Source organism: Periplaneta americana, chromosome 2, assembly GCF_040183065.1.
Source record: "Periplaneta americana isolate PAMFEO1 chromosome 2, P.americana_PAMFEO1_priV1, whole genome shotgun sequence".
NCBI classification, from domain to species: domain Eukaryota; kingdom Metazoa; phylum Arthropoda; class Insecta; order Blattodea; family Blattidae; genus Periplaneta; species Periplaneta americana.
Genome location: NC_091118.1, coordinates 144,244,029 through 144,271,923, shown reverse-complemented (window position 1 = coordinate 144,271,923; position 27,895 = coordinate 144,244,029). Strand labels below are relative to the sequence as shown.

General features: G+C 34.8%; 1 protein-coding gene across 9 annotated transcripts; it reads left to right on the top strand.

Annotated features, from left to right (window-relative positions):
• The first annotated feature begins 293 nt into the window (after positions 1–293).
• Positions 294–23,967, top strand: LOC138694641 (inactive pancreatic lipase-related protein 1-like). 9 transcript variants are annotated; one of them, XM_069818569.1, is made up of 11 exons: positions 297–614; positions 5,366–5,517; positions 6,923–7,054; positions 9,380–9,526; positions 9,871–9,979; positions 10,542–10,658; positions 13,555–13,808; positions 13,922–14,051; positions 16,523–16,646; positions 19,877–20,062; positions 23,174–23,961. In XM_069818569.1, exons 2-11 carry the CDS (start codon positions 5,491–5,493, stop codon positions 23,322–23,324), a joined length of 1,377 nt encoding a protein of 458 aa, XP_069674670.1. In that variant the 5' UTR covers positions 297–614; positions 5,366–5,490; the 3' UTR covers positions 23,325–23,961. The 9 variants fall into 9 exon arrangements, with proteins under 9 accessions (XP_069674679.1, XP_069674676.1, XP_069674670.1 ...); XM_069818572.1 differs by having other exon boundaries at positions 298–614; positions 10,545–10,658; positions 23,174–23,960; XM_069818573.1 differs by lacking the exon at positions 297–614 and adding an exon at positions 3,707–4,003 and having other exon boundaries at positions 5,366–5,512.
• Positions 23,968–27,895: the final 3,928 nt, after the last annotated feature.

The window sequence follows — 27,895 nt, the reverse complement described above, 5'->3', positions numbered from 1 at the left end:
CGGCGTTACCGTACTTATCGGTACGTACTCTTCAGAATGAACGCCGTACTTGCTAGCCATCTTCTCTGACTCTTAGGTTATACACCTGAGCTGCGGAAGTGTAGGAAGATTTAATTCTCTAGGCTCATCGACTAGCCACATGACGGCATACAGCGAGCCAAGACACATTTTGAACTGAACACCCAGTAGACAGGATAGAGTTCCAGGATCATTTGGGGTGGAGTAAAGTGGATTTCTTCTGAAATTTGTAGCAGCTGGATGACGCAATAGTAAGCACATTCCTTTCACGGTTGATCTCCTGGTTGGAGAACAGTATAAGAAGTCAAATCGGACAGTAGCGGGCACAGCATAGCCCTGCCTCAACTCCAAGAAACGAAGTGAATAGATATAGGCCTACATATATGAACACAGTCGAAGCGCTCGAGAGGTAAACAAACTTTCTCAAACACGGTATAAACGAACACGGCTATGCCTGGGTCTGCGAATACGTCAGTTCCACAGCGTGGGTACAAGCATGAGTTTGCTGTCTGGCTGAAGCGGAGAAACGAACACAGTCCTTTTAAGTTATTGCGTGAACAAGGGGAAGGTGGACGAATACGAAAAGCGAGTAAAAGGTAAGATTTGCATATCTATAGCTGTAATCTGTTTCTATAGGTCATGATTTGTTTGAAATGCCAACTTGACATCTGTGGAAGATCAATATGCGAGTCTGTAATATTCCATTCATTCCAATAGGATAGCGAGCTTTAAATTCTAACTCTTCAAACATCAAAATCGGAAAAATATTATGTTACAACTTTACCGTTAATTTCACAACAATAAGAACTTAATTTTAATACAATAACTACATTTATCTTACTTATTTCCGTATCCACGTCTAGTTATTGCGTGAACAAGGGGAAGGTGGACGAATAAAAAGCCTGAGACACTAGGGTACAGCCTAAGAGTTTCTTTAACAATTTGTTCGTGATACTTCATCTTCTGCAAATCCTCACTTCCCGATCGGAAGATATATATATATTGTAACTCTTCCACTACTATCCTGAAAATGAAATGGAACTTTATGAAACTAGAATTTGATTAGCCATTAGGCCTATTCCCCTTTGGTAATTATGTTACCCGTTATGACAACGCCGATAAAATATGTATGTAGCAATGCCTAACCATTTCACTTTACGTGATTCAGGTTCCGCATATTGTGGATAGATGGCGGAACTGTGATTCATTTTTCTAGTTGCACACCACTTCGGCGGTCCACGTTGTACATGATGTCTATGCGGAGAGTTATGTCGTGTACTAGGATGAATATATGTAAATGTTCGTGTTGGTATTTCCGAATTGGTTCTCAGATAAAAATAAGTCATCCGAATTGGCTCCCAAATATTTTCGGATGTTACCTGCAAAGATAAGAAATTCGCGCCCGAAGAGGCTCCCACAAGTTGATGATTTTTATGATTATGTGTTGGAGACTTATATATCATCGTCCTCGAGTTTTCCACCTAAAATTTTGGGCTGAATTTTCGGATTCTATTTGCGGTACGACTAACTGCTGTGAATCTTTCCATTCAAAGTTGAATTCAAAGTTCTACTCCGCTCATTCCAATATTTTTAATTTTATTGATGTTTTAATTACGAGTAGTATTCAAAATAACATGTACAGTATATCAAACTGAACGGCAAGAAGAATTAATAGGCGTAAATCACAACTTGAGAAAGAAAACGTTCTTAAAACTATTACGGAAGAATACAGACGACGTGATATTACACGGATGCAGTTTTAAAAAAGTGAGCTATAACTTTTTACCACAAATTTAAAACAAACGAAGCTATTTGCTTAAGTACTGATTTACTGCAACACCATTTTTAACCAGATCTACTTAATGTGGAACATGAAAATCTTTCTATCCGTAGCATAAATACTAGTGTTATACAATATGCATTCGCTAATACAATAGTTGAGAACTTTAGTATGTAGCCTATATAAATAGATGTCTAGATATTCATATTTTGAATTGACAAACGGCTAATTCATAATTTAAACAGGATGGAAGTGAAACAGCCTTGCAGATTTTCAGAGCGAATGGCTCATGTTGTATGTAACAAAAAACTATAATATCATACTGGCGAAAAAAAGTTTTTTTTTCTCAAATGTTTAACAACCTCTTATTCGGTAACTATTGCGAGTAGGATCGTGATTTTTTTCCATATCGATAGGAAAACTAATAAAGAATAATTTATCCTTCTGGCGTATTTAATATTGTAGCCAGTTTTCACGTAACTTTAATTTAAAAACCTCTAAATTAAAGTCTCTGCACGATGCGAGTTGGTTGCAACACAGCGTCAGAGAACAGCTCATCTAGCGAGACACACCGAGTTCGTTGACCTCTTACATCTGTATCACGAGAAGCGTGTGTTCGCGGCGATGTTGCCAGACTTAATTTTTTAATTGTGTATTAATCACACACATAATATAGGTTTTTTTATTCATTTCAGTGTATGTACCCTATAGTCCTTTTCAATCTGCAAGGTTATTTCACTTTCACCCTGTATATCACAGTGAGAAACATTTCATGCACATAATTCATGTTCACATTTTATTATTGAAATCCCGTAGGTCTACCTTGCTGGGACTGTGGTTTAATACTCTGACGTGCCATTCCATATGAGGGTAGCATATTGTTAAAAAAAGTAGAATGTAAAACATTGATGTAACTACCGATAACAAAATAGGTTCCATTTCACAGTAATTTCTTGTTTCTGATCATTTTAAAACAAATGTCTACAGCTTGGAGAAGAAAGGCATTCCGATGTAAGGACTGCACATTGGGACAAGCTAGACATTTTTGACTTAATCCCACTGAATTCGGGAAATACGGCCACATTAGTTGCAATTTCAGATATTTAACTATAGGCTATGCCACAAAATTTGTAAAACATAAGAATTGTTCATAAGAAGTCTTATAAGATATATTTATGTCCCATTTACCAAAATTTAATGGATTAATTGTTGTGCTTTTTAAACTACTTATTTGAATTTTTATTAGGTATAATAAAAAGTGGACTTTCGAAATACAGCAGTTTATGTCAGCTTGGTATGGTTGCTTAGATGTTATAAATCGGTTTTAATACTGAACGCGTCCACACCTGTGGAGTAACGGTCAGCGCGTCTGGCTGCGAAACCAGGTGGCCCAGGTTCGAATCCCGGTCGGGTCAAGTTACCTGGTTGAGGTTTTTTCCGGGGTTTTTCCTCAACCCAATAGGAGATAACTTTCGGTGCTGGACCCCGGACTCATTTCACTGGCATTATCACCTTCATATCATTCAGACGCTAAATAACCTAGATGTTGATACAGCGTCATAAAATAACCCAGTAAAAAAATACTGAACGCATACTGGTAAGTTATGTGTCGAAAATAAATACAGAAATAACACTAAAGTTACTTAAATTATATCCTGTAGTTATTATTTACCTACCATTCATAAATATAATTTATTGCTATTAATTTAAATAATTATTTCCGATGATGTATGCTAAATTGTTTTTAGGTCATTGACTTAAATCTTGCCCTTGCCAATCGCAGAGTAACGACGATACGTTTCTGGGACATTATTCGTCGCACACCTGCTCCCTCCTGCACTGCCAAAGGCACCAATCTGTGTTCAACCTTCAAGGTTACAATCGAATTGCATACTCGTATGCGAGGATATGATTGTAGTTCTTTAAAAGCAAAGATGGTTGCAGTAAACTACACTTCATGGAAATCAAAGTTGGAGCAGAATAAAGCATACGTTATTGAAAGAATGTTGAAAATAAAGAAAAGGCGTTCCATTTATTTTACTGGATGTGCACATACGATTATGTGCATACTGGTTAAGATGGAAATTTACCAATGATTCAGAACTATTTACTGATTTATTAAACACATCACACTGTTAGGCCTATATTGTCCTCTACGTGTTCTATGAAGTTCATAACGAGTAGACCTACTATTGTCATTTCAAGGTCTGTCATAGCAATTAATTGAATTCAGTAGAGATGCATAATTTTAATTGTATGTCAAAATAATTGCGATTGAAAAATGTTGCAGATTATTATTTAAGGTATAAAAATTTCTAGTTCAGACGTTAAAAGTGTTACAATTTTTAAAAAAAGGTGATGTATTTAAGTTAAACATAGGCTACTTATTTTGGCAAATAATACATTGTGTTTAGTTAAACAATGAAATATCTCGTAACTATATAATAAATAACCAAGGATACGTCAAAGAGTTTTAATTCTATCTGAAGTTTTATTTCAAAAACGTACTGTGTCTAATCTTATAATAGACTATGTAATATGTATTTAAGATGTGCTGTAGTCCTAACTGTGACATTGTTATTTTTAGCCAAAGGATTGACGTACAGGAAACGAAGATATGAAATTTCAAGTATGATTATGATTGTTTTGTATGACATTCATATCAACAGCATCAAAATATTCATAACATATTATTGTGTCACGATGTGTTAAAGTTAAGCCAAAATTTAAGTACTACGATAATTCAAATGAACTGACCATGTTACCAGAATCAGACAAGTTGAGGAAACTTTTGAGTAGATTTTGGTGAAGAAATAAAGATGCTTTGAAAGCTGATTTCAGTGTTTTCCAAATTAATAACTGCAAAACAGTTTGTGAAGACGGAATTGTTTAGTAATACCATACATTACACACATACATAAGTGTTCTGCCCATGGGCAGCTCTTTCACTACAAACCCAGCATTCTTCAATCTTTTCTATTTTCTGGTTTTCTCTTAGTCTCCGCATATGATCCACATATCTTAATGTCATCTATCATCTGATATCTTCTTCTGCCCCGAACTCTTCTCCTATTCACCATTCCTTCCAGTGCATCCTTCAGTAGGCAATTTCTTCTCAAACATACATTATGAACTCAATATCAGACGCATAGATTTCTTATTAGTCACAACACGAATGATGGTGATGAAATTAAAATCCATTCTTTATAGAAAATATAATTTAATGGAGGTGATAGATGTTTTTCTTTTTCAGTGCAAAGATCCTACATTTGCCGACATTATTTCACATTTTAAATATACATGTAACATTTTTATAATATTTTGATTTAGTCATCAACTGATCATAGTGTATAAAGAACAAGACAAAGTTTCAACATCATATTACACATGGTAATGGATGCATGCATGTTTGTCCTTTCTATTATTTTGTCATATGAAAGAGTAGGTGTTATGCTGACGAGAAAATAGAATGGAATTCAGTCGAGGCTCTCAGGAGCTAAATTCACCATTGCTGTAGCAGTAAACAGTAATTTACCTTGTGTGTTTTAACTTGTTCATTTTTTACAGATGATACCGTAACTTGTTATGGTGAACTCGGATGTTTGAAAACAACTAAAGATTGGTACGATACTGTAAATAGACCAACAAATCCTAAACCTTCAGTTAGACATACAGTGAAGACTCAGTTCATAATGTATGCTGGAAATAGAACAAGTAAGGTACCTATAAACCAATACCTGTAGTTGTTTCAAGGTTACTAGAATTTTGTATCATAAATGCATCTTACATTTTTTTTCTCTCTTCTGTTTTTTTTTTTTTTTACCTTTCACACAACCAGATAGATACTTCTTTATTTGAAATTATGGCATTTTTACAATAACTTAGTAGGTATCTAAAATATTTACTACATCACAGGTTTACTTACTTATAAATGGCTTTTAAGGAACCTGGAGATTCATTGCCGCGCTCACATAACCCGACATTGGTCCCTATTCTGAACAAGATTAATCCAGTCCCTACCACCATATTCCACTGCCCTCAACTCTATTTTAATGTTATCCTCCCATTTACGTCTTGGCCTCCCCAAAGGTCTTTTTTCCTCAGGTCTTCCAACTAACACTCCTAGAGTCACCCATACATGTTATGCTACATGCCCTGCTCATCTCAAACATCTGGATTTAATGTCTCTAATTATGTTAGACATTAGGTTCAGAAAAATATAAAACATTGAACGTTTCTACGTTTTGTTTTAGCCCCTATAGTAGTGATTATTTAACATCAAATTCTTCAGTTAAAGGGTTTGTATATAATCTGTACTGGTAGGTACAAGATTTACATATTCATGTAGCGATCATCATGGTTTTTGTAGACGTTACCCAGTAATATTCTCTAAAATTAGTTTGGATAAAGTGTACATTTACAACCCTTTCAACAATTTTCTGCCTTCTCAATAACAAATTAACGAATTTAAATACTGTTATAGTCACAATCATGCCATGGTATGAAAGAAAAATTTCACGTGAGACGAACTCGATAGCTCAGTGGTAGAGTGCCTGACCGGAGTACAGGAAGTCGCAGGTTCGATTCCCGCTCGGGGTTGTGAAATTTTTCTTTCATACCAAGGCATGATTGTGACTATAATAGTATTTAAATTCATTAATATGTCACATCAACGGACGTGTATACGTCACCAAACATCGTAAAATGAAGATAACAAATTAACATTCAGTTCAAGACCATTAAGACAATATCTCGATTTTGGGATAAATTCAAAAGTTAATGTAACCAATTTATAATACCATACTGGTAATATCTTGTACCAGTACCTACGTTAATTGCATACATTGTCATAAATCCTGTTCTAAACACTACAGAAATAGTAATTAAATTTACATAACCCAAGAATTTTTTATATTTCCTTGCACTTTCATCTGAAAGTTCTTCTAATAAAATTGTGCTGCCTATACAGTTAATGCTAAATATGTAAAATATTACTCGGAGAAATGACAACCTTATATACAGTACCGGTAACTAAAGCATTAAAGTAATTATGTTTTGAACATAAAAATAGTAATTGATTTTCTAATTTTTTCTAATGACTACTTACATTCTGTTTTCTTGTAGGAAGAAATTCCAGAAGGAGTTGTAATACCTTCTAATATAAAACTTATTGAGCAATTTGGTTTCTCTTGTGAACACAACACAAAATTCATAATTCACGATTTCACTAGCAGTGGGTATGCAGGCTGGATCAAGGTATTTATTGTATCATCAGGAAAACCTGATGTTAATTAGTTTAAATAGAATACGCCAGTATGGTAGGCCTACTATAGTTTGTTAAATTTACTTTCATTTTCATATTTCAACTTGTATTGGCTATCAGTAACTTTCAGTTACATACAGTATGGCCAGCCTCATGGTCTACTGGTCAGAGTTTCTGGTTACAGTTCATGAGTTCCCAAGTTCGATTTCCGGTTATAGCACAGGAATTTTTTCTTAAAGGAAATTATTCGTCCATGGTGTGGAATTTAGGTTAAGTTTAGATAATCCTAACCATGATTGTCCTAACATATCATTGGGGTAATGTTACTCCGCCTTTTAGACACCCCAACCTCAAAAGTGGGTTACACCTAAGCCACTGCCAGGAGAGAAGGCCAGAAATGTCGAAAGACAACCTGGTGGCATTAGAAAAAAACATATACCAGTAACTGTAAGTTGAATTATGAGAATGGTCATGTAAAATTTAATAAATTAATGTTAATGAAATCAGTGTTAGGTATAAAGATGAATAAAAAATTGACCTTGACCCCACATACAGTGACACTGTTTTGTTTAGCCTCACAGTTTTCATTTTCCCATCACCAGCCACTAGAAGCTTATCTGCAGGCAAGCGCTCACCCAGTCTGCTGGCACTGAAACATTTAGTATAAGAATTTGTACTTACCCAGCTCAAAGTAGATATTGAAAACGTCCTCAACTAACTGCTACACACTGCTGACATCTTCTTATGAAATTGTTAATTACTTTAAGAAGTTCTGCTTCACTGATTGACTCGATTTCAGCTTTTACAAGTATATAGCTATTCTGATGAAGCCTATTTTCATTTAAATGGAGACGTATCCTCACAAAATCATCGGTCTTAGTAAGTAGAAACCCAATCTTGTACTCGAAACACATTTGTATGGTGAAAAAATAGGCGTGTGGTATGCAATGAACAGATACAGAATTATTGGGCCTATTTTCACTCAGGGCACAATTACCAGTGAGCGTTACGTGAATGAGATCCTTGACCTATTGTAGGTGAACTGACTTATGGAGAACGTTCCTCAGTATATTTCCAACAAGACTCCGCCACTGCTCATACTGCCGAAGAATCCATGAGAGAATTGCGTCGAATTTTCGGAGGGAGAATTATCAGTAAAAATTTATGGGCCCACGAAGTCCAGATTTAACACTATGCGATTTCTATCTATAGGGGACACTTAAAAATAAGGTTTATGCGAAAAACCCGCATACAATAAATGAGCTTAAAGACTATATAAGAGCTGAAATGGAATCAATCAGTGAAGCAGAACTTCTTAAGGTACCGGTAATTAACAATTTCATAAGAAGGTGTCAACAGTGTGTAGCAGTTGGTGTGGAACATTTTCAACACCTACTTTGAGCTGGGTAAGTACAAATTCCTATAATAAATGTTTCAGTACCAGGTGGCTGCTTGGCCACAGATAAGCTCTTAGCGGTTGGCGATGGGGAAATGAAAACTGCGTGGCTAAACAAAACAGTATCACTGTATAATTGATGTGTGCATTATATTGTTTAGAGTTATATACTGTATTCGCTTAAGAATCTAAAACGTGCTGTACCTGTTTATTACCTATGTCCTATGTGCTTATTATGGGGTAACAGTAGCAATATTAATGATGTTTTGTTGTTACAAAAAAAAAAGCTATTAGAATAATAGGTACTGGTAATATCCAAATCACCTTTTAAAGCACATTGAAAACCAATTTTTATTAAATATAAGATTCTAAGAGTAGTAATTAATCTATGTATATTTTTAGTGCCTATTAAATATAATGAATCATGACAGTAACCATATGGTTAGAAATAAAATTCATACATATAACACCAGAAGTCAATCATTGCTTGATACAATTAAGCCTATCATATTTTAGGTTAAGCAAATCTCAAAATACTTCTAATGTAATTGAATTAAAATTATTTAATAACGTCGACTATAGTGCAAAAAGATTAAATATGATTATTTTTAAGTGTAAGTTGCATAATTACCTAATTGCTCATCCATTTTATAACATAAATTAATATTTTAAATTCAAAATAGTAAAGTTTTAATCTATTTTTTTTATAATATAATGTATATGTTTTATTTATTGTAGGCCTATATATAGGACAGTGTCTATTCATTGCAATTTTTGTAATTGCTTAATGACTGAAATGTAAACTATTAACTATTGTATGTTCTTGTCATATATTAGCAAAAATAATTGCAATAAATAAAATAATAAAATAAGACAATCAAAATATAAGTAATATTAAATTTCATTTCTTTCCTTACTCCAGCAAATGGTAACAAGATTGTTGATCGATGGTGACTGGAATATTTTTGCAGTAGATTGGGAGGCTGGAGCTAGACCTCCTTACCCACAGGCCGCTTCTAATGCCCGAGTAGTGGCATTAGAAATAGTGCGTGTCATTAAAATTCTACAAGTGAGTTATAAATAAGTACTGGTATTTCAAGCAATAAACAGTTTAACTAGTTACATATTTATAGTTCACAAGATTTTTTCTAACTAACGCACTCTAATTTGAAATTTATAGTATACCGGTACATGAATATCATTAACAGAATTTGAAGTAATTTCAGTGATCCTTCGATTTTTCACAGCAACATGAAGGTTTAAAGTGCAGGTTCCTTAAACTTTAAATTTTGATTTGTTTCCCTTTTGAACTGACTCGTCGACATTGTTTGGATTGAAACTCATTTCTTTGGTGAGAAAATCCACTCAATTTGCATTAAATATATTAATCTCTTGTCATTGTATTTATTTCAGCGAAATTATTCAGTTGATGTAAATGACATACATCTAATAGGACATGGAATGGGTGCACATATTGCTGGCTATGTTGGAGGTTGTATACCTGGCATTGGGAAGATCACAGGTATGCAATAATGACAATTAAGATATTTTTTAATATATCTGAAACTCTGTTTCTACCGGTACTTCATTTTATGTAATTGGTGAACAAGCAACCAATGTAACAAAATGTTTTTCAAATTTTGATGTCTATTTTTTATATTTAAAAATTAAGATGACTCGAAGAAACCAAACGAAATTATTCGTATTAATTAAATAAAAATCGTTTCTAACCATACAAAAAAGAAAAGTCAAACATTTCTTGATCATTGCAATATTTGAATAGCTACTGCTAGTGGAATGCTACAGTACTCCCTGTATTATGTTCATGGATCCAGAGTGAAAATAATTTCATATTTGCGGATCTTCAGGAACATTTCTCAAACTTGATCGATTGTATTACCAGTACGGATATTTAATAATATTTGCATTCTATTCAAGTGATTCTTGTAAGACTTACCAAGAGATTTAAATATAAGACAAAAATAATAAAAAGGAATAGTGAACAGAGTATAAGATATAAGACACAATATTATATCTTTTACATTCTAATATAAATTTTTAAATTATTTTTCTTGGCATACTAGCAGCATTGGATCCAAACGGCCCATATTATAAGGGTATGCCACCATGTGCAAGATTGGATGCTAGCGATGCAAACATCGTAGAAGTTATTCATACTGATACTGTCGAAACAATAGGTGGTAAGTAATAATTTAATTTCGGGATATTTAAAATAATATGCTACAACAACACCTACGAATTTTCTTCCTAAATGTCTTAAATATTTATCAGCAAGTAACCATTCTGACATCAACTCTGTCATGAAAACACAAATATTAGAATAACACAAGGAAAATCTTTCACAATCATACTTTAATGTACGTCTCAGCAATGAAGTTAAGAGCAGAAAGAGATGTATAGTCACGGGGGAAAAAAAAACTGGCCGATGAGCAGTGAAACTCGTAATGTTACTTATGGCGGTTGTGTTGTGATTACAGAGTGTCTAAGAGGGATACTGTTTACTTTCTCTCGAAGTTGCTGGGTTTGGAGGGAGAGGCTTTCGGACTGTTTCTGTCACATTCTATAAGGTTGAAACTCTGTGTTCTTGTCGGCATACAGAAATTTGTTATTTCATTGTTTTTACCATTGCAGGTATAAGAAATGTTACTGATTTCATTATCATCTCCTCTGTTAGTCTCTCTTTACTCTATAGACATACTTCGTTTATTTATGGTTTATTTTTATTTTAATATCTCCTTGACAAAACAGACTGCCAATATGACGAAGAGTAAACAAAATTGAAATAGATGCAATACATAGGAACTTATTTCTAAGATGGCATAGAAGTGAACAGTCATATAAAGTAGAATAAATATAAATTGATTAAGGTAATTCAATACAAATTATATAAGTGAACATTCAGATAAATTTAAATAAAAAAAATAAATAAAAATTAATTTAGATAAACAATTAATAATAATGAGGGAAGAGAAACAAAAATAGATTTGTTAGTTAGAAATATTTTTTGTTTAGGAAAACATTTGATTATATAAATGGTTCTAGTGGTTTACTAGAACTTATTTATTCTATTTTTATACCTACAGTATTTACTTTGTTCTGAAAATAAAGGAAAATATGCATTCCTAAAGTAAAATAATTAATACTGAATGTTCTTGTTATCATAAATTAAAATGCTCTTCTTCCTATGTAGCTCTAGCAATATACAACCATTTCCTTCTGGACTTAATAGCCTGTCCAGAAACCATTGGCATTGATCACTGCATCCATTCTTCTACTTAAAGAATTAAGAAGGCTGTGGATATATCTGACGATGCAACATCATTCCAAGCATCTGCAACGAGATCCCACAATTCATCTGCATTCCTACGATGCCGACTCTGTAGTTGCTCATTAACACTGAGTTGCACTTCTGCCCACACATTTTCTATGGGATTTAAGTCAGAACTTCTTGGCACCTATGGAACCTCTTCGACATCATCCCTGTGAATGTTGAACCACCACTGCACAGCGACACATGTGTGTACCAAAGACAAGCCATGTTGGAATTTTATTTTGTTTTCGGGCTGAAACATACGAACATTAGGTAACAATACATTTTCAGTATTTTGGTGTACTAATGCCCATTCATATACCCATGAATCCTCCATAGCGCACTGCAATCATAACGAGAAATCCATCCTCACACCAACATGGACAACCATTGCATTGCCTCTGGACCACATATTCAGGGTCAGATCTCTTGGATTGTTTCGATCGATATACTTGCACTGGCCCTGTGCTGTGGTTCATAAACACCTTCTCATCCAAAAAGATGACCTCTTGCCAAGGATAGTTGTAATGCATTTGGCAAAATGCGACACGATCAATTCGATGGTCTTCAGTCAGAACTTCCTTCACTGCTGCTCTTCTCGGCACAATATTGGCACTATTGAGTCCTTTACGAGCCATTCTGTTGGAAGCAGGAAATCCCTTGTCGGCCACAAGCATTTTAGAAGTGTAAAATGAAGTGCCTTGAGTCTTCTGCTACCAGGTTTACGAGTTATGTATTCTCACTCTTAATAGGCTACTCCGTCCATTACCTGGATGCTGTGTTAGTTGCAACTCCATAGCGTTCTCCAGCTTGCACTGTGTTAAATCTGCCTTCCTCAATCAATGCAATTACTTTGGCTTTGACGTCCATAGCTATCGAACTGAAATACTAATGATGATTTTCAAAGTGGTTGTGGCTATTTATAGACAAACTCTGTTGGGGATGGAAAGGGTAACGTGTCTAGGACTCTAGAAAAAACACGAAATATACAGTAGTCATAAATCATAAACATAACATGTCTGTAGAATGGAGAGAGATGAACAGAGGGATGAAAATAACATTAACAACATTCCTCGTACCCGCAATTGCAAATAATAAATGGCAAAATAACTTTTTGTATGTCGATTAAAACACAACAAACGTTGCAATTATACACATACAGTATAACTTACTGTAGAATGTAAAGAAAACCATTCCGAAAGCCAGTCTCTCGTAGCACAACAGCTAGAAGGGGAAGTCAATAGTGTCCCTATCAGAAACTCTGTACTATGATAATCACAATAAAACTGGCATAAGTAACATTACGAGTTTTGCTGCTCATCAGCCAGTTCTTTCTTCTGTGACTGTAGTAAGTAGAGAGAGATTTTTAATTTATGGCAGTAAGTGAATATGTAATTGGTCTCATTGACTCTACAGTAAGTGGAGTATGTGTTCTGAAATAGTACCGCTAATACTACTGCTACTACTACATTTGTAGTAGCTGAATGACAAAAGACTGCTCTCAATAAAATTTTTCAATGATTTTTTGTGGAGCTCAAAGATAATACTTGTGTAGCATTCAGTAACTTTCGTATGTTGCCTAATTTAGTGAATGAACTTGATGTCAACTAGCATTAAAATATGTTCTTCCAAACTAGTGAGCAGTTTTCATAAAATAATGATTTGTCAGCAGAAATATTGTTATATAAAATTACGCTTCATTTTCAAGATTATAACAACTTCAGATTTTTTATGTTTCTTTTCTGTGAAATATTTTGTGATTTCAGAAACTGGACAAGGTATATCTGACCCCATTGGCCATTTTAACTTCTACCCTAATGAAGGATATTCACAACCTGGCTGTGAAGAGTCAACATATTATCCTCATTTCTTGCAATTAACAGCAGATTCCTTACCTCCGGGTCAGATCCTTCCAGGATGCAGCCATAGAAGAGCAATCAAGTATATTGTGGATGCCATGAAATTCAAAGACTGCCAATTTCTTGGTATTCGCTGCCCTTCTAAAGAAGCTTTCGTAAATGTTGGTAAAATTTTTCTTACTTATCATTAGCATCATCATCACCATCATCGTCATCATTATCATCCTCCTTACTCTGGAAATTGAATTCTAACAAATGTCTTACCTTTCTTCAGGGAGAATGCACAACATGTGGACCCAATTCAGTCGACTGCGTACCAATGGATATCAATAACAAGCTATATCCAAAAACTGAACATGGAATAAAATTGTTTTTTAAGACTAACTCTTCATCTCCATTTTGCTGTAAGTGAACAGTAACAATTCTGAAACTGTAGCATAGGCCTATATTTTGGAATGAAGATTAAGTGATAATTGATTTAACGATTATTTTATTCATAATTTCAACAATGATTATCTCTTATTGTTAAAGTTAATTTTAAAGTAAATATTCCTTAAAAATTAAATACCGGTAATTGTATTTTAATTTGTTGCATAATACAGTGAATTTCAGCAAATGTTCCTGGTATTTTTGTTGGCTGACCAGATATAGGTCCCCGCTCCCTCACTACTGCCTTTGGTTGCTTCTGTGAATTAATGGCGCTTCACTGGATTAAAACTTACGCACTCTCTTACATTAATAACATTCGGTACTCATCCTCCTTACAGGAGCTACTGAAAGTGTTACCCATCTTGTATGATATATAATTCACATCACTGCATTTACAGAACCTATTCCATTATGGTAAACCTATTCACTAAATTTAGTATTGTTTTTCTACATGGAACTGGGTGGCCAGGAAATTTACTGTAGCCTACATTTAAAGTTTTACCTTGTTCTGCCACACAATTTATTTTTCCTGTTACGTTTTCAAATTGGACATCCCTATTTTATGATTAACCACTGAATAAGCTGATTCGACTATTCTCATGAGTTCGTCTCTCCTTATCTGCATGGCTGATGAATCCCCTAATGTTTAGTTTGTTTCATCACTATAGCTGGTATTTATGTTATCCTTCAGGCATTAACTCTTTTTTTTTATCTACGTGCCAAGAGAGACGGAACGAGGGAAAGAGAGACAGATAACCATGTAAAAGCTGCATAATTGGTGAATTTTCATCTCCCGAAATTAGCTTGCCATTCTGTAGTCCTTGACAGAAAATGTTCAGTTTCTTACCTTGTGTTGTGTTTTGGAATAGTTACATATTCAGAGCGTGAACGTGTAGACATTTTTAAAACGTACATAAGGATAAAGAAGTCGCGTGGTAGAACAAGAGAAAATTTTAGACGTAAGTTTCCTGAGTGCTCAGTTCCGTGTAGAAAAACAATACTAAATTTAGTTAGTAGGTTTAATGAAACATGTTCTGTAAATGAAGTAGGCCCTAATGTAAATTCAGTTGAGTGTGGATGTGTTTTCTTGTGCTGCTCCTAGTATACCAGTAAAATCTTTTACAATGGGCAGAACAAGAAATACTGGCAACTGTAAATTGGGAAGTGAAAGTGGAAATGAACTGAGAGAGAACAGCAAAGTAATCTGTACTCTAAAACAAATGTTTGGTGAGTTCAAATCTTCTATAAAATCAGAAATTACAACAATCAGTCCTGTTCATGTCAAACAAGTTTTGACACATTCTATGAAGATCTATCTAAGAGTCCACACCTGTGGAGTAACAGTTAGCGCGTCTAGCCGCGAAACCAGGTGGCCTGGGTTCGATTCCCGATCGGGGCAAGTTACCTGCTTGAGGTTTTTTCCGGGATTTTCCCTCAACCCAATATGAGCAAATGCTGGGTAACTTTCGGTGTTGGACCCCGGACTCATTTCACCGGCATTATCATCTTCATCTCATTCAGATGCTAAATAACCTAAGCTGTTAATAAAGCATCGTAAAATAACCTACTAAAATAAAAAAATCTAACTAAGGCAAAAGATGATTTGAAAATAACAGAGTAAGGTGCGAGATCTAAACAATAAGAACGAACATTTATGGAAACAAATAAATGAACTACAACAGTATACGAATAGGGACAATCTGCTAGTGTTCCAGAGATTCCGGAATCTGTTCCTAAGATTGTTGAAAATATTTCGGAAGTTATTGGAGAACCAGAGCTTGTCGTTGTCCTAAATATAGTGCATAGGCTACCTGCGAAATCTGGCAAAATGAAGCCTATTGTCTTTTGTGTACAGTAATACTCGTGTTATTTTATCAAAGCAGAACTGTCCCCAAACACGAGCTTTGTTCTTTCGGGTACTTTCATGTATCATTTTATGTTTGATATGTTATTTAAAAAAAGTAAAGAAAAAATAAATAAATAGTTTATAGGCCTAAATTAAAAAAAAATAATGTATCACGCAAGGGGACAACACTTCCAGCAGCTACTGTGAGGAGGGAGAATATTGAATGTTGTTAATATAATGCAAAGTGCCACGAGCTCGCAGATGAAAACATTGGCAGTAGCGGAGGGGTGGGGGGAGACCCTTGCTGCTGATCCGTCAACAGAAATATTGGGAACATTGGCTAGGACTCAAGAACAACTGCGGACAAATGTTTCCAGCTGTTCAGTGAGATGATCTTTAGGTATCCTAATAGATTTGCTGTACTCTAAATTTAATTTTTGACTTGAGTTAAAATCTAATCACATTTAAATGAAATCAGTCTACTCTGTTTCAGTTACTATAGCCCGTTTAATTTCGTTTAATGCACTGTATTTAAACTTTAATTTCTAACCAACCTTCTCATTACAGCTGATTTAATATTGTTACCTTTTTCTCTAACAGTGTATCCATACAATATAATAATGGAGTTAACAAATGAAACCCATAGCGAAGAAATAATGGGTAGCATTAGAATGTTGCTAGAGGAAGCAGAGAGGCGTATTGATTTAAACTTCATTGTTCCATGGTAAATATATTTTTAACTCTACTTTACATTTTTAATCTATCATTGGTCACGATTCATAATGCACCTTTAAATTCATATTTAACAGTCAAATTGGTCTTCTTCTTCGATATGAATTAGGTCTCTTATCCTGTTTTCATATCAGAGAAAATTATCTTACTCCCCTGTGACCTCCATATTTACAGTGAACCTGGTATCAGCTGTTTTGGTAGACGTTGTTCTTCTGTTCTTAAAATGTATTCATACTACAGAGCAATCACTTACATAATGTACTGGTAGGTCAACTGACACAAAGATCATTCAACATATGGCAAACCACCTCTCGCACACTCACCAGTCCAGTTATACATCTATCTGTAGAAGTGGTTGTGTTGACATTAGATTGCGTATTATTCTTCTGATTGTATTAGTGAAATGTTTAGATTTAGGAGTGGTTGTGTTGACTATATAGATTGTGTGTTATTCTTTTGATTGTTTTAGACAACTGTTTAGATTTAGGAGTGGTTGTGTTTATGTTAGATTGCGTGTTATTCTTCTGATTATGGTAGTGAAATGTTTAGATTAGCTTGCTCACAAGGTGCCACAGAAATTTACATTAGACCAAAGGATTTTCATGGTAGAGACTTATCTGAGAAAGAATGATTGTGTAAAGGTAAAAAGACGATTTGAAAAAAAAAATTCCTATTGTTACCATTCCATGTAGCAACACCATATGCAACCTTGTTAAAAAAAATTAGAGAAACGGATTCAATATTGAACAAATGTAGCAAAAGACCATGCCGTGTACTTACTGAGGAAAAACTGAATGAAATAGGGGAAAAATTCGTACACACCTCACAGAAATTTCTCCAGCTCGCAAGAAACTGGTCTAAAGCCACAGCATATGAAGCCACTAAAATTCTTAAATCCTTAAGAGAGTGAAAGATACGTAGCAGCAAAAGGACATCATTTCCAATATCTCTTACAATCAAGGTAAGCTCAGTAATAATAAAACGCCCAGTGTGTGGGAGATAGTTAAACATGTGTTGCAAGGTCTTATTCCAGTTGCATGTTGCCCGGTCGATTTACATTATGTAAGCGAATGCTCTGTATTTGAATATTTTTATGTTTCATTTTTTTCTGCCAGGTTCAATATTTCAATAGTTTATTCATTTTTTCACTTTTCACTCAGTCTCTAAGGCATGACAAGTAAGAACTAAGAAAGTACCTATAGGAATCTTTCCTTGCTGTCTAAATTTAGCAGTTTTATTTTCGACATTCAGTTGTTACTTTGAATGTAAAAATTGAAGTGTTAATTATTTTATACATCTTTTAATATTTCGTCTTATTTAGTTTCGGAAATTTGTCTTATTATACTAGGTCTATACATCTACTGTAATTTGTTTAATTTTATATCAGTATCTTTCTCCTGTACATGATACACTACTTCCCAATGAGTCTAATTGAAGCTGGATACCTGTCTCGCTATATTAAATAACTTCGATAGTATTCATTTGCTCTAAAAGATATATTTCTAGTTCATTTATTGTACTTCATAGATCTTATATCAGCATTGTAGCATGAGATGTGGAATAAGTAGAAAATTATACAAAAATGATGTAACACTTGTTTGTAATTATTAATACCGGTACAAAGTAGATTAGTTAATTGACAAGTATAAACAGTTCATTATTTGATTAGAAGGATGGGTATGAAAGAATTTTGTTATGTGTTTTTAACATTCCAAGTTGTTAATCAATAAAATTCCAAACCAAGAAACTCTGTGCTGACAGATTCTTTGATACCAATTCAATTTAATCTAATATTGTACGAAAACTGACTGGTACAGTATTACATGTACTAAATTTGATTACACTGGTTTTATCAACATCAAGTGAAATCGTCTTGATTCTTCACTGTGTTAATATTTAAATTATGGCGTTATTTTATCTGATTTACTAGTTTCGATGTTATTTCCAACATCTTCTGAATTCAGAAGCTATTTATTTAATCTAAATAACTTAATAGTATTTAAGTGCTAGTTTATTTGCATTAAATCAATATTTAATTATACGAGGGTCGTACTGAAAGTCATGAGCAGCCCAATGTTATAAATCTTAATTTTTATTTTTTAGACAAACCTACAGACTTTTCTGTCACTTTTCAACATAGTCCCCATTTATTTGCACACATTTTTCCCACCGTTCTGTAAGTTTGAAAAATTCCTTGCGGGAGAAGCCCATTCCAGCTTCCCAAAGACAATGATGCAATGCTTTCTGGATGTCCTTCAGCATCTCGTAGTGTTGGCCTTGCAGCTGTTCCTTTACAAAACCGAAAAGATGGTAGCCGGAGGTTGCCAAGTCGGACTGTAGAGAGAACGCGAAAGGGTTTCTCACCTAAATGTACTGATTTTCTCCATGGTGACACGAGCAATGAGAGCCAACATGCTACAGATGATCCTATTCCCAGATCGTTTCTCGCACAATACAAGACGGTGCTTCAGAAGTGTCTGGATACAGCAGACAGTATTAATGATCTGTCCAGGTTCAAGAAATTCATCCAGAAGTCATCAACTCTTTCCTTGTTGTGTTCAGCGAACACAGTTCGAAAGCGACCGCTACGAGGCTTATCTTGGATGCTCATGTTCCCCTCTTTGAAATGTTTCACCCATCTCCTAACAAGCTGGCGCCCATGCACACATCTCCGTATGCACGCTGAAATCTGAGGTGAATTTCAGCAGCAGATTTTTCCTCTTTAACAAGGAATTCAATGACAACACGCTATCGAAACAAGACATCGTTGTCGCCTATTTTGCAAACATTGTCTGTGCTCACGTGATAGAAGCTATGTCAATACATAGTGTAAAGTCTGTAGATTACGATCATGCAGTCGTTTTTGTTACAATGTTAGAATTGGAATTATAGCAATGGGTTGCTCATGACTTTCAGTATGATCCTTGTACTTAATATTGTGTTAGAAATGTTTATAGTGTCATATTGTTTAGGCCTACTTGAGATAATCACACTTGTATCATCTACAAATAAAATTACTTTGGATAAATTATTTATGATTGACGCTAAGCGTTAACATAAATCAGAAACAATAATGGACTAAAATTAATCCCTAGGTGACTCCAAGTTTAATATTCCTAAATTCTTAGTGAGTAACTTTGAGACTATTGGATGTATTTATGAATCATTCTGTATAGAAACAATATGGAAGAGTAATTTAATTTTATTTCTATTTTATTGAAGGCCACAGAAGTTTGAACAAGGAAAACTGAAGCATTTCCTAGCATATCATTCGGCGCCCAAAATTACATGGATTGACAGCTGTGAAGTTACATGGGACGCAGTAGATAAAGGCGTGGTTCAGAACGTTATTCCAAACATTAACGTCTCGAGTATCTACGTAACAAGTCTTGGAGATTATCCAATAACGTAAGGTTTAAAATTGACATCGCTTAACAAACTGATAAATTTGTTTTTAATGATCTTATAAGAAGAGTGCCCATTTGAAAAGTAGTTGTCATTTATGTTTGTATTTGAGTTTCATCATCATCATCATCGGTTTACAAACAATCTATGAGCTACAAGATGAAACAATGAATTTGATAGAATGTTGAAACACAAATGTTGTGTCTGTTGTTTCAAGAGCAAATAGTTATAACCAGGGGCGGCTCGCCCATAAGAGCTGCGGAGCTGCAGTACTTCCTGCTTTGTCAAGAAAATAAAAATAATTTTAATTTTAATTTGTAGAATAATTTTTTATAGCTTTTCTTAAGTAAATTGCTTTATATTTCATCTGGCCAGAAATATGTACTATTATCTGATGCATAATATTTTTGCGCATCGACTGTATTGGAATTGACACTGCATTCAAAGTCGTCCTGGGATCTGCAGGGTGGGACAGCTCATAGAGTGTGTCTCTTGCATGGTCAGGGGGTAGAGAGGTGAAGGGAAGCAGAGGGAAACTGCCGCTGTTTAAAACCCATATTTCGCTGCAGTGGCTTGCAGAGCCAGGCTACAAGGGAAGATTTTTCCTCCCCTCCCACACAGCTATTGTAATGCTACGTCAAATGGATTCTCTATTCCCTTGGAACTTAATGACAACATTTTTATTTTCTCTTCACATATTTATTGTTGCAGAATCTTATCGAGTAAATATAACGAAATTAATATCCTCTTTTGCCTTATTATTATATATCCAGTCTCCTTAACTCAAAATGTTTGCGCGAGTAGAATCCTTTTGATATAGCATGTAAAATACGAAAGAGACCTCTTTCCAGTTTTAGAAAATTGTTGACGATCAGTATATCCGAGTGTTGCTTTGGTGTGACATCTTAGTACCGTAACTTAACCAGTGCAAATGTGCAAGCATGAGTGTGTGTGAATTACAGAATATTAATTTTTCTCAACTTTCCCTTGCGGAGAAGATTGAAGTGAAATTTGTATATACCAAAATCTACTGCAACGCCCCCCAATCCCAAGTTCACAAGCCGCCACTGGTTATAACTTATAATTAAAGTAGTGCGAGAGGGAAGTGTTTTCAGAAATTTGTGTGTTTGGAAATGTTAGTCGGTACCAGTACCTGAATTCTTCCAAACGTACAAGAGTTTTCGTGAAATTTGTTACTACAAGTCCAACTTGATTCAAATTTTGCACAGATGCTTGCTTATTATATTATTATACTGTATTACGCCAAGTGATGTACAATCATACTGATATGTCTTAAGCAGAGGAGGCTTTAGGGATAGTGCCCTCGTGCCATGGCACTGCCTAAATAAAATTTAATGTAATTACCGGTAACTTACATTTTTTTTAACTGTACATTCACAGTGCTAGAGCACAAATTTTATAAAAATACGGCTTTTCCATAGAGTGATTTAAGTACAACGTACCAATTTGAAGTACAGCGCCGGATCAGAGAGAACAATGCCATTCGACCACTCATACAGTGATGTATAGCTGAACATTATAATCTTTGTCATTCGAGCCAGCTGCCAGCCGACTCTGTAAGAGCATGCGCAGAAGTGTTTTGTAAGCCACTTCATGGTGCTTCATGGGGGTGCAAAGGGGCAAGGGGAAAGGGCTTATCCATACCATTCAGTTGACAACTCGATTCAAGATAGCAGCACTCAATAGATAATATATCTTTCATGCCAGGACAAAAAATAATTACAACTTTCTTGCCTGAAAATACATTATTCAAAAGAGAGTAAGCAAAACACAACGGTATCTAGCATCATACGCATGTAATTCTGCTGTGTTGATAAGAAACAATTACCAATCAATCAATCTTCTTAATGTATCCAGCTGTTTGCTGACAACATAAAGTCCACTATAGTCCACTGTAGTCTATTCAGTCGTTGTTTTTCACGAGAAATGAGGGGTATTTTGATCGGTGTTCATTATAGATGCCTGTTGCTAGTAGCCAGAGTTGGGGTGTAGTCAATATATACTGCAGGGCTGTGTCTTCCGCAACTGGTACTGATGATTTTAATTTACTTCTTTTGTAGTTTATGGGTGAACAGTATATAAGAATGTGTTCCAGATCTTCATCATGATTATTACACCACAGACAAGTAGGATTATCAGAAATGTGAAATCGGTGTAGGTACAATTGAGTGACAATGTGACCTGTTCTGGCTCTTGTTAAAAATGTTTGAACATGTCTGGGCAAGTTTTTGTACATTTCCAGGTCATTTGGTATAAGAAACAATTATGAATAAGATAAGCACTTCATACAAAATCCACTTTCTTCATCATAAAGGTGCTAAAATGTGTCAACGTCGAAAGTTTATGCAAAAAGCAAATAGATTTATGGATGTGATATTATAAATTATTTCTTCTGCTTTCCTTGCGTGCATTTTGGTGGTGACTGGCATTGATCTAAGAAAGTTGTGGTGGATTTTTTTCTCTTGTATGGAGGAGGGACCCGAAGGCTTGCACTGCAGCCTGAGACTTAAATGCTTGCCAAAAAAAAGTTAATTATTGTAAAGCGAATCCCTAGACCTATTGAATAAAAGGAGGTGAGAACTCAGATTTTCTAGCCAAGAAGGGTTCCAAAATTGTGCAGCTAAACAACAAACCAGTATCATTTTAAAAGCAAAGAGGTTCATCCATAAGATCATCACAAACATCTCTGAAAACTTCTAGAAAGGACTTTAGGTAAAGAGTGAAAAGAAGCCATTAGAAATACCCCAGATTCTCTGAGAAGTGTAGCTGTTGCAGTATTCCGCTTAACAACAGATCACGACTGTCTGGCTTACCATCTCCTTCGCATCAGCATCAAACCAAGCCCTGTATGTACACTTTGTGATCAACAGGAATTTATGAACAAGAACCACCATTAAAAAAAAAAAAAGACTCTTACGTAGCCATCAGTGGGAAGTTAGAAGTAGATTAGGTTAATAACTTTGTTGTTTGTCTGCAGTTTGAATAATAATAATAATAATAATAATAATAATAATAATAATAATAATAATAATAATAATAATATATTTTATTTCGCACAATTATATACCGGTAATAATATTTTCTTTTTTTCAGGAATGACACCTTCAGATTTTGCAGCTGTGATGGTCGACCTTTCGTTCAAGTCAGATCAGGCCAGCCGCAAGTGTTTGTAAACTGTGGTCCACAATCAATGACAGATCTTAGCTTACATTCTATGCCCACAGAGAACACCACTTCAAGTTAGACAACGTATAATCAATCTATTACCATTCCAAATAGGAAAGTGTTTGAATAATCTTTAGATTTTTGTAATAGTTACGTGTTTAATAAACATATTTAGGCCTATACAGTATGTTGTCTAGTTCAATTAGATTTATATTTTGATTAATTTAATATTAGCAACATTACGATATGATTTATTCTTATTAATTTCTCTGTCTGCACTACTTTCGTAATATCCGATCATTAATTCATAACTGTCCTGCGCCGTGGTGTCGCAGTCTAAGGCATCCCGCCTAGGACTCGCATTATAGAATGCGCGCTGGTTCGATTCCTCATGGGGGAAGAAATTTTCTCATGAAATTTCGACCAGTGTATGGGACCAGTGCCCACTCAGCATCGTGATGCACTTGGGGAGCTAAGATAGGTAGCGAAATCCAGTTGCAAATACCAGCTATAACGGCTAGGGGGATCATCGTGCTAACCACACGATACCTTCATTCTGGTTGGATGATCGTCCACCTCTGCTTCAGCATGTGGACGTGAGGCCAGCAGCCGGCTGGTCGGTCTAGGCCCTTCATGGGCTGTAGCACCACGGATGATGATTATTATTATTATTAGTATTATTATTATTATTATTATTATTATTATTATTATTATTATTATTATTATTATTCATAACTAGGATTTATTTAAATTACATACCGGTAATATTTACAAAATATAAAAAAAATGAAATAATTATTTGATTTTAATAATACTTGATTTAATCGATATACAGTAATCTTGTTGTAGCTCAGTTGGTAGAGCAACTGGCTACGGGCTGCAAGGTCCTGGGTTTGATTCCAGGTGATGAAGAGATTTTCTTGTTGTCAAACTTCACTTAGCCTGCTACCAAATTGAGTACCAGTACTATATCAGGTCTTTCCTGGGGGCAAAAAGGCAGCCAGCGCATGGTGCCGACTACATCACCTCATTCTAGTGACGAGGTCAAGAAAACATGGTACTCTACCTCCAAGTCCGCCCAAGTGCCTTCATGCTTTACAGTACTCTTATAATATACCGGTAACTTTAACTCACACATGTAAGGTCAATTAAACAGTGTTCATGGGTTAGATAATAAACATACAATATATATAAAACACAGTTGTATGAACACACAGTGTAAAGTGTTCATACAACTGTGTTTTATATATATTGTATGTTTATTATACCGGTAACTATTTGTCAAGATTCGACGAAAGTCTGTCAATTGGAAGAGAACTGAATATACAAGATATTTTCCTATGTATTGAAATTAACGCAAAATAAAAATATTATATACACGTAAGTGAAAGTAAAATGTATATTTCGCTATATACTGGTACGTCTTATACAGCATTGATCAAATACTTCAGTTTGTACATTCAGATAAAGAATTTAAAGCAAAAGATTAGTGAATCACATTTTAACCTCAAGATTTCAGAACAACTTCGTTATACATCACCACCATAATCACACCCATATCTTAGATACAGGACCGCCCATAGGAGTTGTGGTCCTCCTTCCTCGCCAATATTTTAATGAATGCTGAAATTCTATAATTTAAATACAGTACTAAGACAACAAACTAAGGCAATTTTATTCCAATGTTTGGTAACTTTCATATTCATGAAATTGAAATATTATCTGGGAAAGAGAATTTAAAAAACTCTCAATTTATAAACATGTTTAAAAATCAGTTTTAAATCAGTAACAAAATGAGATGTAAGAATTACAGTCGTACCTACTGGCTTTTAAGGAGCCTGGAGGTTCACTGCCGCCCTCACATAAGCCTGCCACTGATTCCTATCCTGAGAAAGATTAATCCAGTCTCTATCATCATATCCCACCCCCCTCAAATCCATTTTAATATTATCCTCCCATCTACGTCTCGGCCTCCCTAAAGGTCTTTTTCCCTCCGGTCTCCCAACTAACACTCTATATGCATTTGGATTCGCCCATACGTGCTACATGCCCTGCCCATCTCAAACATCTGGATTTGATGTTCCTAATTATGTCAGGTGAAGAATTCAGTATGTGCAGTTCTGTGTTGTGTAACTTTCTCCATTCTCCTGTAACTTCATCCCTCATAGCCCCAAATATTTTCCTAAGAACCTTATTCTCAAACACACTTAATCTCTCTTCCTCTCTCAAAGTGAGAGTCCAAGTTTCACAACCATACAGAACAAGCGGTAATATAACTGTTTTATAAATTCTAACTTTCAGATTTTTTGACAGCAGACTGGATGATGAAAGCTTCTCAACCGAATAATAACAGGCATTTCCCATATTTATTCTGTGTTTAATTTCCTCCCGAGCATCATTTATATTTGTTACTGTACAGTCGTACCTACTTCAGTGAAAATATTAAAAATATATTTAAGAAAACTTAATATGCAGATATAATTAAGTCAGTGTAATGTACCCTAATTAATTGTTGCACATTAGTATCCTAACTCAAACATCACTTTCATAGAAGCTCCATAGAAGTAGGCTATTTTCAATAGTAGCTTACTTTTTAAAACTTGTTCAATAATATATGATTTAATAGAATTCTTCTTTCATGTAAAAGAAAAGTTATGTGATTATTTGTCTTCCTCCCCCTACCTCCAAAAAATCTAAAAACCTTTCCGGGCTTCTCTGGCATCTGGGCCACTCAAGTGGTGTTTGTTCCCCCATATAAATGGCCCTCTTAGATATCATATTATCATATGATGTTGTAGTCTCTCTCTGTCATTTCTTGGATCTTTCTAAACTATTCTTAATATTGGTAGCCTACTTCGATTTCAATCTCTAATTGTTAATGAATTTTACAGTTTGTTGCATTCATAACATTTCCATGCATGGTTTAGAAGTGAATAATAGGTACTGTATAAATTATATTTTAATGTATCTGCCGTGTACCTCAGCTCTGCTGCTGTCAGTCTTTGTTGATCGAATTATCTAATGCTATCTTCCTTGCTTCCATATATCAAAAATGATAGTGGCTGTTTGTGAGGAAGAACCCAGTTACGAAAAATAGAAACTACAAATAAAAAATTTAGAATGCCAATAAATGCAACTGAAGTAAATCATCGACAAAACGAAGACAAAAGAAATGTTTGAACTATTTCACAAGGAAGGCAACATTTCGAAACCCCTCTCTAGCAATCACCACTGAGCAAGTACGTTAGTTTTGTAGTTTTCGAGTCGGGTCTCTTTTTATATTAGAGAGATCGTAAATATAGAATTTATAAATCTCGTATTTCTTACATGAACTGATATTTTCACGGATAAACATGTATTTCTAACATATCCTATGACATTCCACACGAATTGAATTATTGTCAATCCAAATTTTACTTCTTAATAATGTAGGCCTACTTGTTCTGTCCAATCAGTCACATAAATTACATGCATATTTTATGCAAAATGATATCTCATACTGAAAACTTATCGACAAATAAGTTCGGGAGTTCTTTTGAGAACAGTAATTAATCATTGATTGTGTGGTCTGTCTCCAAACTATCTGGATAGAAGTCTTTGTGATTTCTTCTTGTGGTAGAATCTAAAACAATAGTTTTACAGCAACAATTTTCTACTCCTGGTAAGCTGAAAGAAAACACTCTTCAAGAAATATCTTTGGTCCATGCAGACGTATTGCAGTATGTGTGACAAAATTCCTTCAGGTGCCTGAATGCCTATATGGAAACTGGTTGGAAACTGGAGGGAGATACAGTGAATGTCGACAGTGATGGTGAGTTATGTAATAATTTATTTCATTCATTACATTTTTATAATAATTAAGAAACATTTAAGGAAGGACTGCTAAACACTGCACAATGCATGTGTGCCATCGGCTGTGTCGCTGTGGAGTGCATAGTGCACTCACAGAACCTCAATCCAAGCACAAGTGGGGATAAGGTTGTACCTGTGGCAAGTAGAACGCGACACACGTTCTACCTGTAAGATTTAGGTAAATGTAATTTATTCACATTTAATACATCCCAATGTCTGAGCACTGGGAAAGGAAATAGATGCTTCACTTAAAAAAGAATTCTTATCTTTCTTCTGAAATATATTCTATCACGTACCCTTAATGCACTTTATTTCTGGTTTTACAATATTCAGGAATCAATGTTGAACATACTTCAAAGACAATTTGCTTTGGTTGGTCAGAATCTGTACAAGATGGTGCATGGTTTCAAGGGTATGTGTCAGCAATACGTGCCATTCGTGAAGACTTCAGCAGGTAAATTTCACATTCATCATGATTACATTTTTATTGTCATTACTATTATTATTATTATTATTATTATTATTATTATTATTATTATTATTATTCATACAGTCACTGTAACTTCATTGTACAATAAGTGTGTTTTCAGGTATTGGCTACACTTACACGCATTATTTTATAATGTAGGGGAAATGTGGCCTGAATACTTTGGGAATATGTTATTGATGTGTCATTTAGTGGTGTGATTAATTTAAATGCCGTATATACGCGACGAACCCTCAGCGCATATTTTTTCCTGAATTTAGCGAAGAAATATTGGGGTGTGCGCATTATTTGAAATAAGGTTGTACCGCTTC

Coding starts and splice junctions, on each gene's coding strand:
- LOC138694641 (XM_069818569.1), top strand. CDS start 5,491: ATGTATGCTGGAAATAGAACAAGTAAG. Junction 5,518..6,922: donor CTGGAAATAGAACAAGTAAG/GTACCTATAAAC, acceptor GTTTTCTTGTAG/GAAGAAATTCCAGAAGGAGT. Junction 16,647..19,876: donor TTAAACTTCATTGTTCCATG/GTAAATATATTT, acceptor ATTTTATTGAAG/GCCACAGAAGTTTGAACAAG.